Source organism: Muntiacus reevesi, chromosome 3 (assembly GCF_963930625.1).
Source record: "Muntiacus reevesi chromosome 3, mMunRee1.1, whole genome shotgun sequence".
Taxonomy (NCBI): Eukaryota; Metazoa; Chordata; class Mammalia; order Artiodactyla; family Cervidae; genus Muntiacus; species Muntiacus reevesi.
The window spans coordinates 226727026-226740672 of NC_089251.1; the positions used below are offsets into that span (position 1 = coordinate 226727026).

The 13647-nt window shown below is 37.8% G+C and overlaps 1 protein-coding gene across 17 annotated transcripts in view; it reads right to left on the reverse strand.

The window, feature by feature from the left end:
* Nucleotides 1-1270: 1270 nt before the first annotated feature.
* Nucleotides 1271-13647, reverse strand: part of NEB (nebulin) — a 204397-nt gene continuing 192020 nt past the window's right edge. For 4 of the 17 annotated variants that reach the window (XM_065931527.1, XM_065931528.1, XM_065931526.1 and 1 more), the window contains 12 exons: nucleotides 13002-13094; nucleotides 12000-12092; nucleotides 11382-11474; nucleotides 9788-9880; nucleotides 9398-9490; nucleotides 8987-9079; nucleotides 8043-8150; nucleotides 7754-7937; nucleotides 7511-7603; nucleotides 5810-5956; nucleotides 5415-5521; nucleotides 1271-2025 (listed from right to left, as the gene is read on the reverse strand). In XM_065931527.1, coding sequence (XP_065787599.1) covers nucleotides 1852-2025; nucleotides 5415-5521; nucleotides 5810-5956; nucleotides 7511-7603; nucleotides 7754-7937; nucleotides 8043-8150; nucleotides 8987-9079; nucleotides 9398-9490; nucleotides 9788-9880; nucleotides 11382-11474; nucleotides 12000-12092; nucleotides 13002-13094 — 1371 coding nt within the window. In that variant the 3' untranslated portion in view covers nucleotides 1271-1851. The remainder of the gene's footprint in view (nucleotides 2026-5414; nucleotides 5522-5809; nucleotides 5957-7510; nucleotides 7604-7753; nucleotides 7938-8042; nucleotides 8151-8986; nucleotides 9080-9397; nucleotides 9491-9787; nucleotides 9881-11381; nucleotides 11475-11999; nucleotides 12093-13001; nucleotides 13095-13647) is intronic. The other 13 variants (XM_065931532.1, XM_065931529.1, XM_065931536.1 and 10 more) reach the window with 9 other exon arrangements.

A 13647-nucleotide genomic window follows, 5' to 3' on the forward strand; every position in this document is an offset into this window, starting at 1 on the left:
ATATTAACCAAAATAGTTTCATTCTTTTACAAGTGGTTGGCCAGTTTCCCCAGCACCGCTTATTAAAGAGGTTTTCTTTTTTTCCATTGTATATTATCACCTCCTTTGTCAAGGATAAGGTGTCCATAGGTACATGGATTTATCTCTGGGCTTTCTATTTTGTTCCATTGATCTATATTTCTGTCTTTGTACCAGTACTATACTGTCTTGATGACTGTGGCTTTGTAGTAGAGCCTGAAGTCAGGCAGGTAGATTCCTCCAGTTCCATTCTTATTTCTCAAGATTGCTTTGGCTGTTTGAGGTTTTTTGCATTTCCATACAAATTGTGAAATTTGTTCTAGCTCTGTGAAGAATACTGTTGGTAGTTTGATAGGGATTGCATTGAATCTATAGATTGCTTTGGGTAGTATAGTCATTTTGACAATATTGATTCTTCCCATCCATGAACATGGTATATTTTTCCATCTATTTGTGTCCTCTTTGATTTCTTTCATCAGTGTTTTATAGTTTTCTATGTATAGGTCTTTTGTTTCTTTAGGTAGATACACTCCTAAGTATTTTATTCTTGTTGTTGCAATGGTGAATGGTATTGTTTCCTTAATTTCTCTTTCTGTTTGCTCATTGTTAGTGTATAGGAATGCAAGGGATTTCTGTGTGTTAATTTTATATCCTGCAACTTTACTATATTCATTGATTAGTAATTTTCTGGTAGTCTTTAGGGTTTTCTATGTAGAGGATCATGTCATCTGCAAACAGTGAGCGTTTCACTTCTTTTCCTATCTGGATTCCTTTTCTTTCTTTTTCTACTCTGATTGCTGTGGCCAAAACTTCCAAAATTATGTTGAATAGTAGTGGTGAGAGTGGGCACCCTTGTTTTGTTCCTGATATTAGGAGAAATGCTTTCAATTTTTTACCATTTAGGATAATATTTGCTGTGGGTTTGTCATATATAGCTTTTATTATGTTGAGGTATGTTCCTTCTATTCCTGCTTTCTCGAGAGTTTTTATCATAAATGGATGTTGGATTTTGTCAAAGGCTTTTTCTGCATCTATTGAGATAAAAAACATTATCATCTTTCAATTTGTTAATGTGTATTACAGTGATTTGCAGATATTAAAGAATCCTTGCATTCCTGAGATAAAGTCCACTTGGTTCTTGTGCATTTTTAAGTTTAGTTTTTGTAGTGAAATCTAGCGTAGATTTGCTTTGTTGAAGTTTTTATTTGTATATCTTAAAATTATTAAAAAATAATGCTCATTCCATCAATGGTGTTTGTCGCAGAATTATAGATTTTATTACACACTAGTGTAACACCAGTTCATATTGACTATCAGCTTCATAACTTCAGAACTGGATTAGAAATAAAAGTATCAGCAGTCAATAAGCAAAGAATAGGTGAATATCTGCCATTTTTTAAAAATGTGTTTAACATGTTTAGAACTCTTGATTTAGAAAAGAAATACTGTTAAACATTTTAATAATGGAGAAAGACTCTTGGTTGATACAGCAATATTATAACAATGCAGAAACTTTTTAAAATGTCTGTGCTGAAATCATTTTAAAACTCAAAAATTTTTAATTATAAAACCTATGTGTTTAATGTTGTCTCAGGTTTTATGTGCAAGTCCAGAAAATAGAGGAAAGTCTAGTTTAATAATTGGATAGATTAATTGTACTAATATGTTTACTGGTGAATTACTCAGGTATGTGTAGAAACAACTGAAGGGATGGTACAACCATAAGTCATAAAAACTATTAGGCAGTTTGAGAACTCAGAATAGTTTCAAGTCTAAACTGAAATACTAACAAGATTTGTAGGTCCTGTAGACAGGATTGATGCTTTGAAGTGTCTAAATAGCTTCAACATAGTTGGCTGGGAGCATGCCAGTCCTGCCAGTCCTTTGCACAGTGCCATACATCCAGCCTTCATCAATAGCTTGAACGTTCACAATGGCATCTCCATCTTTGAAGGACACCTCATCTGCATCAGCAGCCATATAGTCATACATGGCACGGAAGATTTTCTATCAGTAAGGACAAAAAAGGGAAATGTTAGATTTGCAACAGTTAACCTAAACAGCTAATTTTAAAGTCTCTTACGACACCAAAAATTTAAGTTGCGCGAAACAGAATGCAACTACCACCAAAACAAAAGACGAACCAGGAGAAAATATTTGCAAATCGTATATCTAATAGGGATTATATCTATATATATATATATATCTCCCTGGTGACTCAGATGGTAAAGAATCTATTAATGCAGGAGATTCGGGTTTGATCCCTGGGTCAGGAAGGTCCCCTGAAGAAAGAAATGGCAAACCACTCCAGAGAATTCCATGGGCAGAGGAAGCTGGTGGGCTACAGTCCATGGGGGTCACAGAGTCAGACACGACTGACTGACCACACACACACACACACCCCCCACCACACACACACACCCCACCACACACACACATACACACACACACACACCCCCCACCACATACACACACACACACACCCCACCACACACACACACCCCACCACACACACCCCACCACACACACACACACACCCCACCACACACACACACACACCCCACCACACACACCCCACCACACACACACACACACCCCACCACACACACCCCACCACACACACACACACACCCCACCACACACACACACCCCACCACACACACACACCCCACCACACACACACACACACACACACACACACACACACACACACACACACACACACACACACACACACACACACACACACACACACACACACACACACACACACACACACACACACACACACACACACACACACACACACACACACACACACACACACACACCCCACCCCGCACTGGAATGATATTTGAAAACAGGTATTGGGGAGGATGTGGAAAAATTGAAATCTTTTATAAACTGCTGATGGAAATGTAAAATGGTGCAGTTTGGAAAACAGTTTTGGAGATTTCTCCTATTTTAGATAGTTACCATGTGACCTAGCAATTCTAGGTATATACCTAAGAGGAATGAATGTATGTCCACACAATAACTTGTATACCGTTATTCATAACAGCTAAAAACTGGAAACAGCCCAAATGCCCACCAACTGATGATGAATTATGTTTTTAGGTTTATCCATGTATCATTAATGATACATGGATAAACCTAAAAACATAAAGCCAGTCACAGAAGGCCACATATTACATGACTTCATTTATATGAAATGTCCCAAATAGGCAAACACATAGAAATTACATTAGTGGTTATACTAATGTTTTATTAGAGAAAAAGAATTTGAAAAATCAGCAATAGTGCATATTTCTCTCACTTTGAGAATTTGGGAGCATACCAGAAATAAGATTTTCTGGAAAGCTAATCTAAACAATGGTGAAAACAAAAAATACAGTGTGGTGAGAAAGGAAAATGGGGTGTTGCTAATCAACAGCATAAAGTTTCAGTTAAGCAAGATGAATGAATGCTAGAGATCTGCTGTTCTAGAGACAACTCAACCTTGAATCTATAGTAAATGTACACTGAAAAATAAGAGGGTAGGTAGATCTCAGGTTCTACAAGTGTTCTCACAATGAAATTTTTACAAACTGTAACAGTTTAGAGATACAAATAAAATTTGAAAGTGCCCAAATTTTCTTCATAGAAGCAGCCACTGTTTAGTTCTTTGGCATGAGACCTACATATTTTTCCCTAGCATTTTGAGACACACACATTCACATTCAAGGAGAGCCCCCCCACATAAGTGGAATACTATAAACAATACTTGTTCTTTCCATTTGATATAGCTTGGAAGTCTGTCTGTATATAGATTTATTCTGCTGAAGAGAATTCCATATTTTAATAATAACCACAAGTTATTTAGCCATTTCTGTATTTCTAGACAGTTAACTATCATTCCGTATTCGTCCACTATCCCCGTAGTGTTTGTCTTCGGGTGTCTGTCTCTGGGCTGAAAGTATTAGGTCAAAGTTACCTGCCTTTTAAGTTTTCTTAAAAGTTTGCTACTATAATAGAATACTTTGTTATAATTTGTATGTTTCTGGTTAGTAGTCATGGTGAACCTCTTTTCCTTGGCCATTTTTTTTTTTTTTTTTCCCTTGGCCATTTTTGTTTATTTTGTTGTAGATGGTTTAGGCATATGCTTCCAGGCCTCATTTTGAAGGGAAGAGGAATAATAATGTCAATGAATTTTGGGTACTTCATGCGGTTTTAGATGTTAATCTTTTGTTATGATTTGCATGATTTCTCCCAGTTTGACATTTCTTTTTGTTGTAGTCTTTTCATTTACATTTCTAGATTTTGGAACTTGCCGAGGAAGATTTTCCCCTCTGCAATATTGTAAAAATAGTCTTTTTCTGTAGTATTTTACAATTTTGCTTTTTTTCCTCTGCTTATTTGTAACTCTTTTCGGGTCTGTTTTTGGACTTCACTTGTTTTAAAACCTATTCTCATGCTAAATTCATATTTAATTATAATAGCTTTCTAGCATATTTTACTCTTATGGTTAAGTTCTTTCCTATTGTCATTTTCAAAATCTGATTCATCTTACATCTTTACTCTTTCAAATAAATTTTAGGATTAATGTATAAAATTTTTATAATTATTGTACTAGGATTTGGTTGGAATTGCCTTGAATTTATGGATTTATTTCTGGAGAAATGACTGCAAGATTCCCTTCCTGAACTATAATAGGTTTTAATACTTAGCAATCTTTATGTCCTTTAGTAAAGATTTTCTTCATACAGATATTGTTCATTTCAATAGTAAAGACTTATGTTATAATATTATGTTGTAATATTATGAAATGAGATCCAGGGTTTTTTAAAAATATTTATTCATTTATTTGGCTGCACCAGGTCTTGGTTGCAGCATGTGGGATCTAGTTCCCTGACCAGGGATCAAACCTGGGCCCCCTGCATTGGGAACTCAGAGTCTTAACCACTGGGCCAGCAGGGAAGTCCCAAGAGATCCAGGGTTTTAAACTGAGTTTTAAGACAGTCTGTTGAATTGGTGAACATGATTTGACTTATCTCTTGTACATTTAAGGGAAGATAGAAGGTATGACTAGATTACATGTGACATGTGCATACACAAATACTACGGAAGAATGATTCCAAACAACAGATGCTTTGCTTTAAGATGGCGGGTAGGTCTAATGAGCCCACAGTGATTATTTTGCTTTAGTTTTTCTGTGTGTTTTGTGTGTGTCCATGTGTTTGTTTTAAATCACTGAATAATGCTTTAGTTACATGAGTTGTTAATGAAGGTTCTCTAACATTTATTACTGTTAACATTATACAAAATAGAAGTTTTGGTTTAAAAAAAAGATCACACCTGTAACCATTATTTCACATATCAAAAAAGAAGGATGACTTGAGTAAGTGATGGTTACTTACTCCAGCAGTGGATGGATGGGATGGGATGGAGGATACTGTTGTCTGCTGGGTAGCAACTGAAGATGATCGTTGCTGTGGGAGCTCTGTGGTTCTTGCATGTTTGTAACCTGAAAGGAAAGGGGAAAATAGCATTAGGAGAAAACCTAACTAGATAGCATTTACTCTGTGTTTAGCAATTGAGCAGCAGTGTCTTCCCCCCTAATTTAAAAAGAATGATTTCTAAGAAAGGAGGAATGAAAATGAAATAGCTAACTGTATGTACCTCTCCACAATTTTAGACTCTCATTAGAAGAAAAGGTTCAGACATTTTTCTGTTTCTACTCAAAGCATCTCTGACAGTAACATCCAGTGAACTGGCTCCCATGGCTATCGAGGTCAGGGCCATCCACTTGTACCTGTTGAGGTTGCAGAGAAGAAGACACCCCCATCACTGTAGGTGGAGAGGTGGGCAGCTTCTGAATGCTCTGACTTCTCCTCACCACCACTGATGCTTAACCCGCTGGCTGATCGAGACTGCTCCCGGCTCCGGCGCTGAGCTTGTGCTGAAGGAGGTAAGATCCATCAGAGAGGGGACAGAAATGAAATTTTCCTAGCAGTAATCCCTAATGGTAATTGAATCTCAGTTGGTTTTTTTTCATTATCAAACAGTTTTTAGTAGATTTCCATGGATTAAACCCTCAAAACTCTATAATACAAGGTGGTCCTCGTTTTCCAGTTGAGAGTTTAATCACCCAAGGCCCCCTAACCAGTAAGTGGTATAGCCAGGCTTCCAATCCCTGAGTCTGTCCTTGACCACTGTTTCTTCCCTCTAGCCTGCTCATTTTCCTGGCTTACCAAAACAAACAGGTAGTAATGTTCACATTCAAATTCCACCTTTCAACTTCTCCAGAAAGTTCCTCTGATTTCCAAATTTATTTAGATGCCCTCTCTGTTTCCACAATCTGTGTGAAGAACCTTTAAAACTGTTCATGTCAGGGTATAACTACTGATTTACTTGTCTCTATTCATCAGACTAGAGGATAAATTCTTCAAGATTTACAGGCACTACGTATTAGTTTACTTTTAACATGAATAAAGGGTATGAAGGCATGTGGCCTCTTGGTGAATGACTATCTTCCTTGCCATAAGGGAGTTGAGAAAGTTGCTAAAGGTCAACCCCGTTTTTTCCCCTTTGCTTATGTATTTTATTTTATTGTCATTATTTCTCCAACAGAAAAATTTACTACCTTTTTTTTTCTTTTTTTTCAGTGGGTTTTGTCATACATTGATATGAATCAGCCATAGAGCTACACGCATTCCCCATCCCAGTCCCCCATCCCACCTCCCTCTCCACCCGACTCCTCCGGGTCCTCCCAGCCCACCAAGCCCGAGCACTTGACACATGCATCCCACCTGGGCTGGTGGTCTGTTTCACCACAGATAATATACATGCTGTTCTTTCGAAACATCCCACCCTCACCTTCTCCCACAGAGTTCAAAAGTCTGTTCTGTACTTCTGCATCTCTCCTTCTGCCCTGCATATAGAGCCATCGTTACCATCTTTCTAAATTCCATTTATATGTGTTAGTATACTGTAATGTTCTTTATCTTTCTGGCTTACTTCACTCTGTATAATGGGCTCCAGTTTCATCCATCTCATTAGAACTGATTCAAATGAATTCTTTTTAATGGCTGAGTAATATTCCATGGTGTATATGTACCACAGCTTCCTTATCCATTCATCTGCTGATGGGCATCTAGGTTGCTTCCATGTCCTGGCTATTATAAACAGTGCTGCGATGAACATTGGGGTGCATGTGTCTCTTTCAGATCTGGATTCCTCAGTGTGTATGCCTCAGTATGTTTTTCTTTAGGAAAAAAAATATATAATGGGGACCGAAGGGGACTTACCTTGAGGCAGTGAAACAATCTTTTCCTATCTTGAACTTGTCTAGAAAGTGAGCATGGCCCACTAGTCAAGGAGACATTTTTATGCTGAATGAGCAACTCAGGAAATTGAAAGCCCTGGAGGAGATGAACTTTGAGCCTAAACGGCCCTGGCGCTAGCCCACTAAATCGTGATGTTTATGTCATAAGCCTTTTGCAGCATCACATACCATTAATCATGTGTAAGCTTCGGGACTGAATATTGTCTTCTGCTGGATCATAGTCAAAAACTGAGCCAGGATTGGTACGCCAGACACGTAAACCTGAAAGTGAGATTAAGGGTCAGCACAGATGTTCTCACACACTGGTAATTTGAAGACCGAAACATGAACCTAAACAACCACAGGCAAATTGAATAATTTAAAGCTTATTCCCCGCGCCCCCCCCCCCCCCCCCCCCCAGATCCCAGTTACCTGTAATAGTTTCCTGATCCTGGTCATTCCGTTTCTGTTCCATTTCTACCACTTTCCTCTGAATACCCCGGTAGCTAATGTCACTGAAGTCCTGTGTGTTCTTCTTCACTCTCTCAGTGATGGGGTCCGTCACCACCGGTGTGAAGCAACCCTTGTGTTTCTCAAAGTCTTCATGATATTTCACCTGAAATTTCATGAATTCATTTGGTGAAAATAGGATGGTGTGATCATTTACTTTTTCACTTGTTCCAACAGGCTGCCCACCCGATCTGAGGGATTCCTGACTCACCGTTGAGATGTGGCGCTGGGTCTCTCTCACCCGTCTCATCTCTGGCGTGTCCAAGACATAGGCAGCTTTGCCTTGGATTTGTTTCCGGAAGCTATCAGAATAAAGCACCTGACAGACGAGAAACCATGGATGAGGGCAAGTTATGGTACCATTCTAATTCTGAGGTCTCAAAATCTTTCCAACAGATGGAAGTGAAGCATGAGTCACCTAAAAATTCCCAGCAAGCCCATGACAGAACTGTGAGCAAGAGGGTAGATGGGCAAGGCTTGAATGAGATAAAGGATTTGTTTTGACTCTGAAAACATAGCTTTCATTTTCAAAGGAGATGGGGCAAAGTATAATTTTGAAAGGAAAGGAAAAAAAATCATTCTTGAATTTGCTGGGAATTGTAGCACCAGTACATTGGATGGTATATGGCACTAAATGTGATACATTTGAAAGAACTATCCTTTAAAATAAGTGATCATTTTTTGAAGGGTTATGTCCAGATTTTATGAACCAGTGCGCTAATACAGAAATCAAAGTCTCAGACATGAAAAACCCAAAATATCAAAGTCAGAGTAAGCATCCATTTCATAGTATTACCTGTTTCATAAAGCATCTTAAAGGACTGCTGAAGATAGAGAATGTTAGGAAGTCAATATGTTACAGTCAGTTATATAAGACGACCTCAGAGTAAAAGGGAAGAGAAGACATTGGCAATTAACTTGTTATGTCTTAGTACAATCATTTGGAATTTAAAAGCATAGTTGTGTTAATTTTAGTGTGAATTTTCAGTGGGATAAAAAATGCACATTTTTATGGTGTTAAAATGTTATTTTCAAGATGTTGCGTTTCTTTTTTCGTTTTAGTGTGTTTTTCAGTTGAATGAGAAAGACACTTTATGATGTTAAATTGTTATTTTCTAAGTTGTTGCACTACTCCTTTTTAGTCCTGGAGAATACCGAGCTAATGTTTTCTTGGTTGCGCTTAGCTCTCTCCATCTCTGGAGTGACCGGTGTCGGAGTTGCTTTTCTCATATTCTCTTTGTACAACACCTAGAGGAGCCAAGAGAGCATCCAGATATCAGAGAGCAGAAACCCAATTCTGAAAACCACCATCTAGCTGTTGTTATGGCTCAATTATGTCACACTCTATAACACCTCATGACGAGAAGCCATTAAAATGTTATGGTATAAAGCATAAGGTGAAGAAAGAAATCAGTTTGAACTGGCAGGGTTGGTATGGTTTTTAAGTGGGTAAAGAAGGATTCTAAAAGATAAAAGTTTGAAGGAAACTGAGAGGTAAATTAGTGGTATAACTATGTTTGCCAGGCTTGTTAAAGGTGTCACCGTCTCTTTTTCCCTCTCAAATACCGAGCTAAAGTTTTCTTGATTGCGTTTGACTCTTTCCATCTCAGGAGTAAAGGGTGTGGGGGTGGCTTTCCCCAGGTTCTCTTTGTATAATACCTGTGAGATACAAAGTTGGACCCGAAAGTCACTGGGAGGCAGTAGTCAGGCTATTCAATGTAATGCGATTTGGGGGAGAAAAACCCAGACTTTATCTACTACTATTAGTGAGAACAACTCAAGAAAAAGCTTTAAAAAACAGTTAATGGCAACAGTCAATGTAGTATATCGTTTAGGGGAGAGTCTAAAAAAACTGGCATTTTGTTTGTTTTTAACCTGGGATGGAGTTAGGAGCAGGTCAAACGGCAGGGGTTACTTTGCAGAATGAAAAAGCACTTTTGTTTGTCAAGACAATACCGAGCTAATGTTCTCTTGATTGCGTTTGACTCTCTGCATCTCTGGAGTGACAGGGGTTGGGGTGCCTTTGCCCACATTTTCTTTGTACAAAACCTATGCGAGTCCAATGGATCCAAAAAGAAAAAAAGAATTACAGTTACAAAAGATTAAACAGAGCAGATCATTTGTTAGGAGGCTCAGGTTGCTAAACTATTTGGGCAGTAAGATTAGATGGAAAGAAATATGTTTCCAAAGCAAGCTGATAATAGTTACAGCACATTTCCAGAGTAGAACCCTGTCCTGAAATCCTTGCAGCCTAAAAGACAGAACTATAGTTTTTTGTGCCTAGTTCCAGGGCCCACATGGGAGACCGCCCTTACTCTACCACTAATCGATGCATGTCAAGCACCTGACAGATAATCTGTCAGGATTTAGGAGCAGGCACTTGAATAACACAGAAGGTGGAGGCTGCTCCCTAAATCAGAATGGGAGACTGGACCTGTTTGCCACACACATCACGGAAATGTATCTGTGTTCTGCCTCTTGCTTTAATTCAGAACATCATCATACTTATCAATAAGTAGAAATGTTTTCAGCAATTACATCACTGATAGCGTTAGTCAATAGGAAACAACAGTAATGCATTGTGATAACTTCCCAGCCTCCCTGTCACCAGTGTCATTCTTGATGTCACAGAAGATTCAAGCTATGGCATTCAAGAGGAAGAATTCTATCAAAGAACTGATTCTCAAAGTTGAGGTCCCTGGACAACAAGGTTAACATCACCTGAGACTTTGCTGGAATTGCAAAATGTCTGGCCCCATGCCAGATCTACAGAATAAGAGACTGAGACTTGGGGTCCCAGTAGTCCCGTGTTCCAGTATCAGAGGAACCTCTCTAGTAGGTAAGGTAATGTCCCCACACAAACCCCAATCCACAGCAATCTCTTTACATCCCAGAACACAGGCTCACAAAAAGTAGCTTACTAAAATTAGTATTTAAAGACCATGATAGACAGAAGAACAGAAAGAACTAAAATTGGTAAAACAAAAAGTAGTTCAAATGACACTCCTTTTAAAGTAAATGGACAGTGATTTGGCGAAACCACTACTGGATCTTAATTTATGTCATTATGCCTGAAGGAGAGGATAGGGGTTATTTTTCCCAAGGTCTCTTTGTCCAAATCTGACGGGGTAAATTATAACCTAAAGTCAGCTGCAAAAAAATAAATAAATAAAATAAAATCGCAATTCTGATGTTCCAGAAAGAATCCTGTCACACCTACTACTCCACTCCCCACTTTTCACAAATACATAAAACAAAGAGACCTTAGGGATAATGGATAGAGAGTTAAGTTTGGGGAGAGAGGAGCAAAGGATGACTTATTGGAAAATCTGTTACTTCCTGATATTAGAACTTTAAGGGATTAAAGCAACGTTGTTATTCTGAGGTTAAGTCCAGGAGTAGCCCTAAAAGGAAGAAGGATAAATGTGATTAAGAAATTCACAAAATTTCAGTTATCTTTAAAAAGTAGGATTAATATGTATTATTTTAAATTATTAAAGAAGTAGTTTGGTTTTTTTTTTTTTTTTTTTTTTTGTCTTGCTGCAAGTACCGAGCTAATATTTTCTTGATTGTGTTTGATTCTCTCCATCTCTGGAGTGACAGGTAAAGGGGTTCCCTTGCCCATGTTTTCTTTGTATAACACCTGTGTGATAAGAAAGTATCCAGAAAAACAACCGTAAGTAACATTTCATTTGTTGTGAGACTTTAAGGGTGAGTTCAACTTCCTTGTTATCAAATGACACAATAATCCAAGGAGCCAGGAGTTATATGCTGAGAAGATGCCACTAAAAACTTTTAACGATAGCCATTCTTGGGATGAGGAGACTGACTTTATCTAGGATCTTTAGCTGCTGGGGAAAAGCTGTGGAGTTACCTTCCCAAATAATCACATGAGGATTTGAGACTGTTAGAATGTGGTTTTGTTGTTATCCAAGCAAACTAAAAGAAAAGAGGTTTTAAAAAATATTTTTAAATGCCAGATGGAATAGAAATCAGAATTAGAAAAAGAATCCATAGTAGTACCACAGAAATGAGAAATGTCGTTTTGCTAAGTGAGGTATATTAGAAGCAAAGGAAGGGAAGTAGGTTTAAAAGGAGAAAAAATATTAAGTATCAATTTCTTTATGAGGTTAAATGACATCTCCTTTTCCCTTTCTTCCCAAAATACCGAGCTAAGGTTCTCTTGATTGAGTTTGACTCTCTGCATCTCTGGAGTGGTGGAGACTGGGGTTCCTGTGCCCAGGTTTTCTTTGTATAGCACCTGTGTGATTAGAGAGCATCCAGAACAAAGAGAGCAGTCAGCCACTCCCCCCTTCTTGCAGAGCAGTGGCGAGTAGCAGGGCAGGGAGGAAGAGAACGAGTTAGAGGAAGGAAGACACCAGAAGCTTCTAGGTCCATCCTGTAGGAGCCTAAAGACATCCTTAAAAGCAAGGGAATGTAGGAAGGAGCAGCAAAAACTTGAAAGTTTTGTTGCTGAACTAATCTCTGCAATGCTGAGCAAAGGAGAACACCACAGAAAGGAACTGTGAGCTGCGCCCCCAGGCTTGTTATGAAGATGGGAGAAAACAAAGGGAGACAGAAGGAGAACCAAGGATTTTGTTTTGGAAATATTGATCAACCACACATAAGGATATTTAGTTTTTATAAACATTGCGTATTTAAAAGTACATACACACAGATCTTCTTTTGTTGACTTTCAAAAGAAGTCAGATTTTTAGTTTGGGTGAAATATTGGAAAGAATTATACTTGAGGCAAATGGACAACAGTGACAAAATGCTAAAAGAACTTGAAAATATCTATACAAATACCAGTAGAGATCCAAAAGGTTAGAATAGGAAATGAGGCCAACGGTTTATATTTATCTATAGAACAAATTTTTGTAAACTCTACGTTCAAAGTTGCCAAAGCAGGATAAACATGGGGGTTTAGAGACTGGGTATGTTATGTTTTTAAAGGTTGAAAAGTAATATTGAACATTTTTTAAGTGATATTAAGGTTTAACCAAGATGGGGAGACTGATTTCACAGGAAATGGCAGCATTAAGTTGTAAACAAGACATGTCAAAGTTTTTACTGGAATAAGTTGATTAGGTTTTAAGATACAGCCATTAATCTTTTTAAAAAATGATTTTAAATTAGTTAAAGGGTTTTTTGTTTGTTTTTTAAATACCGAACTAAAGTTTTCTTGATTGTGTTTGACTCTCTCCATCTCTGGAGTGATGGGAATTGGAATCCCTTTCCCGATGTTTTCTTTGTATAATACCTGTACAATATAAGAAAGCATCCAGAAAAAAACAAGAGCAGTCAAAACAGCCCTTTCAGGTATCATTTAAGGACCCTATGAAACACAGACATCACACAGGAAAGACAAATTCACCAAGTCAGCCTGTCTTTTCTAGCACAGGTCTGGATGAGAACATGTTCCACATTTCCTTGGCTAAAGGGCCAGTGTATTTGATACTCAACTTTTATGCTAACTCATGTTAAATGTTGATTTTCTGTGTTAAGAAAAATTATTTCATAAAAGTACTAAAATACTTAGTGTACCATAGAAAGGTTATTTTTTAATTGGAGGGCAAATATTCATTTTCCCTACACAGAATATTCGTTATACAGAATAACATTTTAAAACCTCAGGTCAAATCTATGCAATATAGGAAATAGGTCTTTGTTGTGTAAATTCAAGTTATATAGGTGGTTGAGTCTAAATAAAGAATCTTTAAAGGTTCTTTGCACCACTGGACAATTTTGTCTAAATGCAACCTATGTAAAAATTAACACAAATGGTTACTTAAAGGAAGAAATTGTCCAGGATC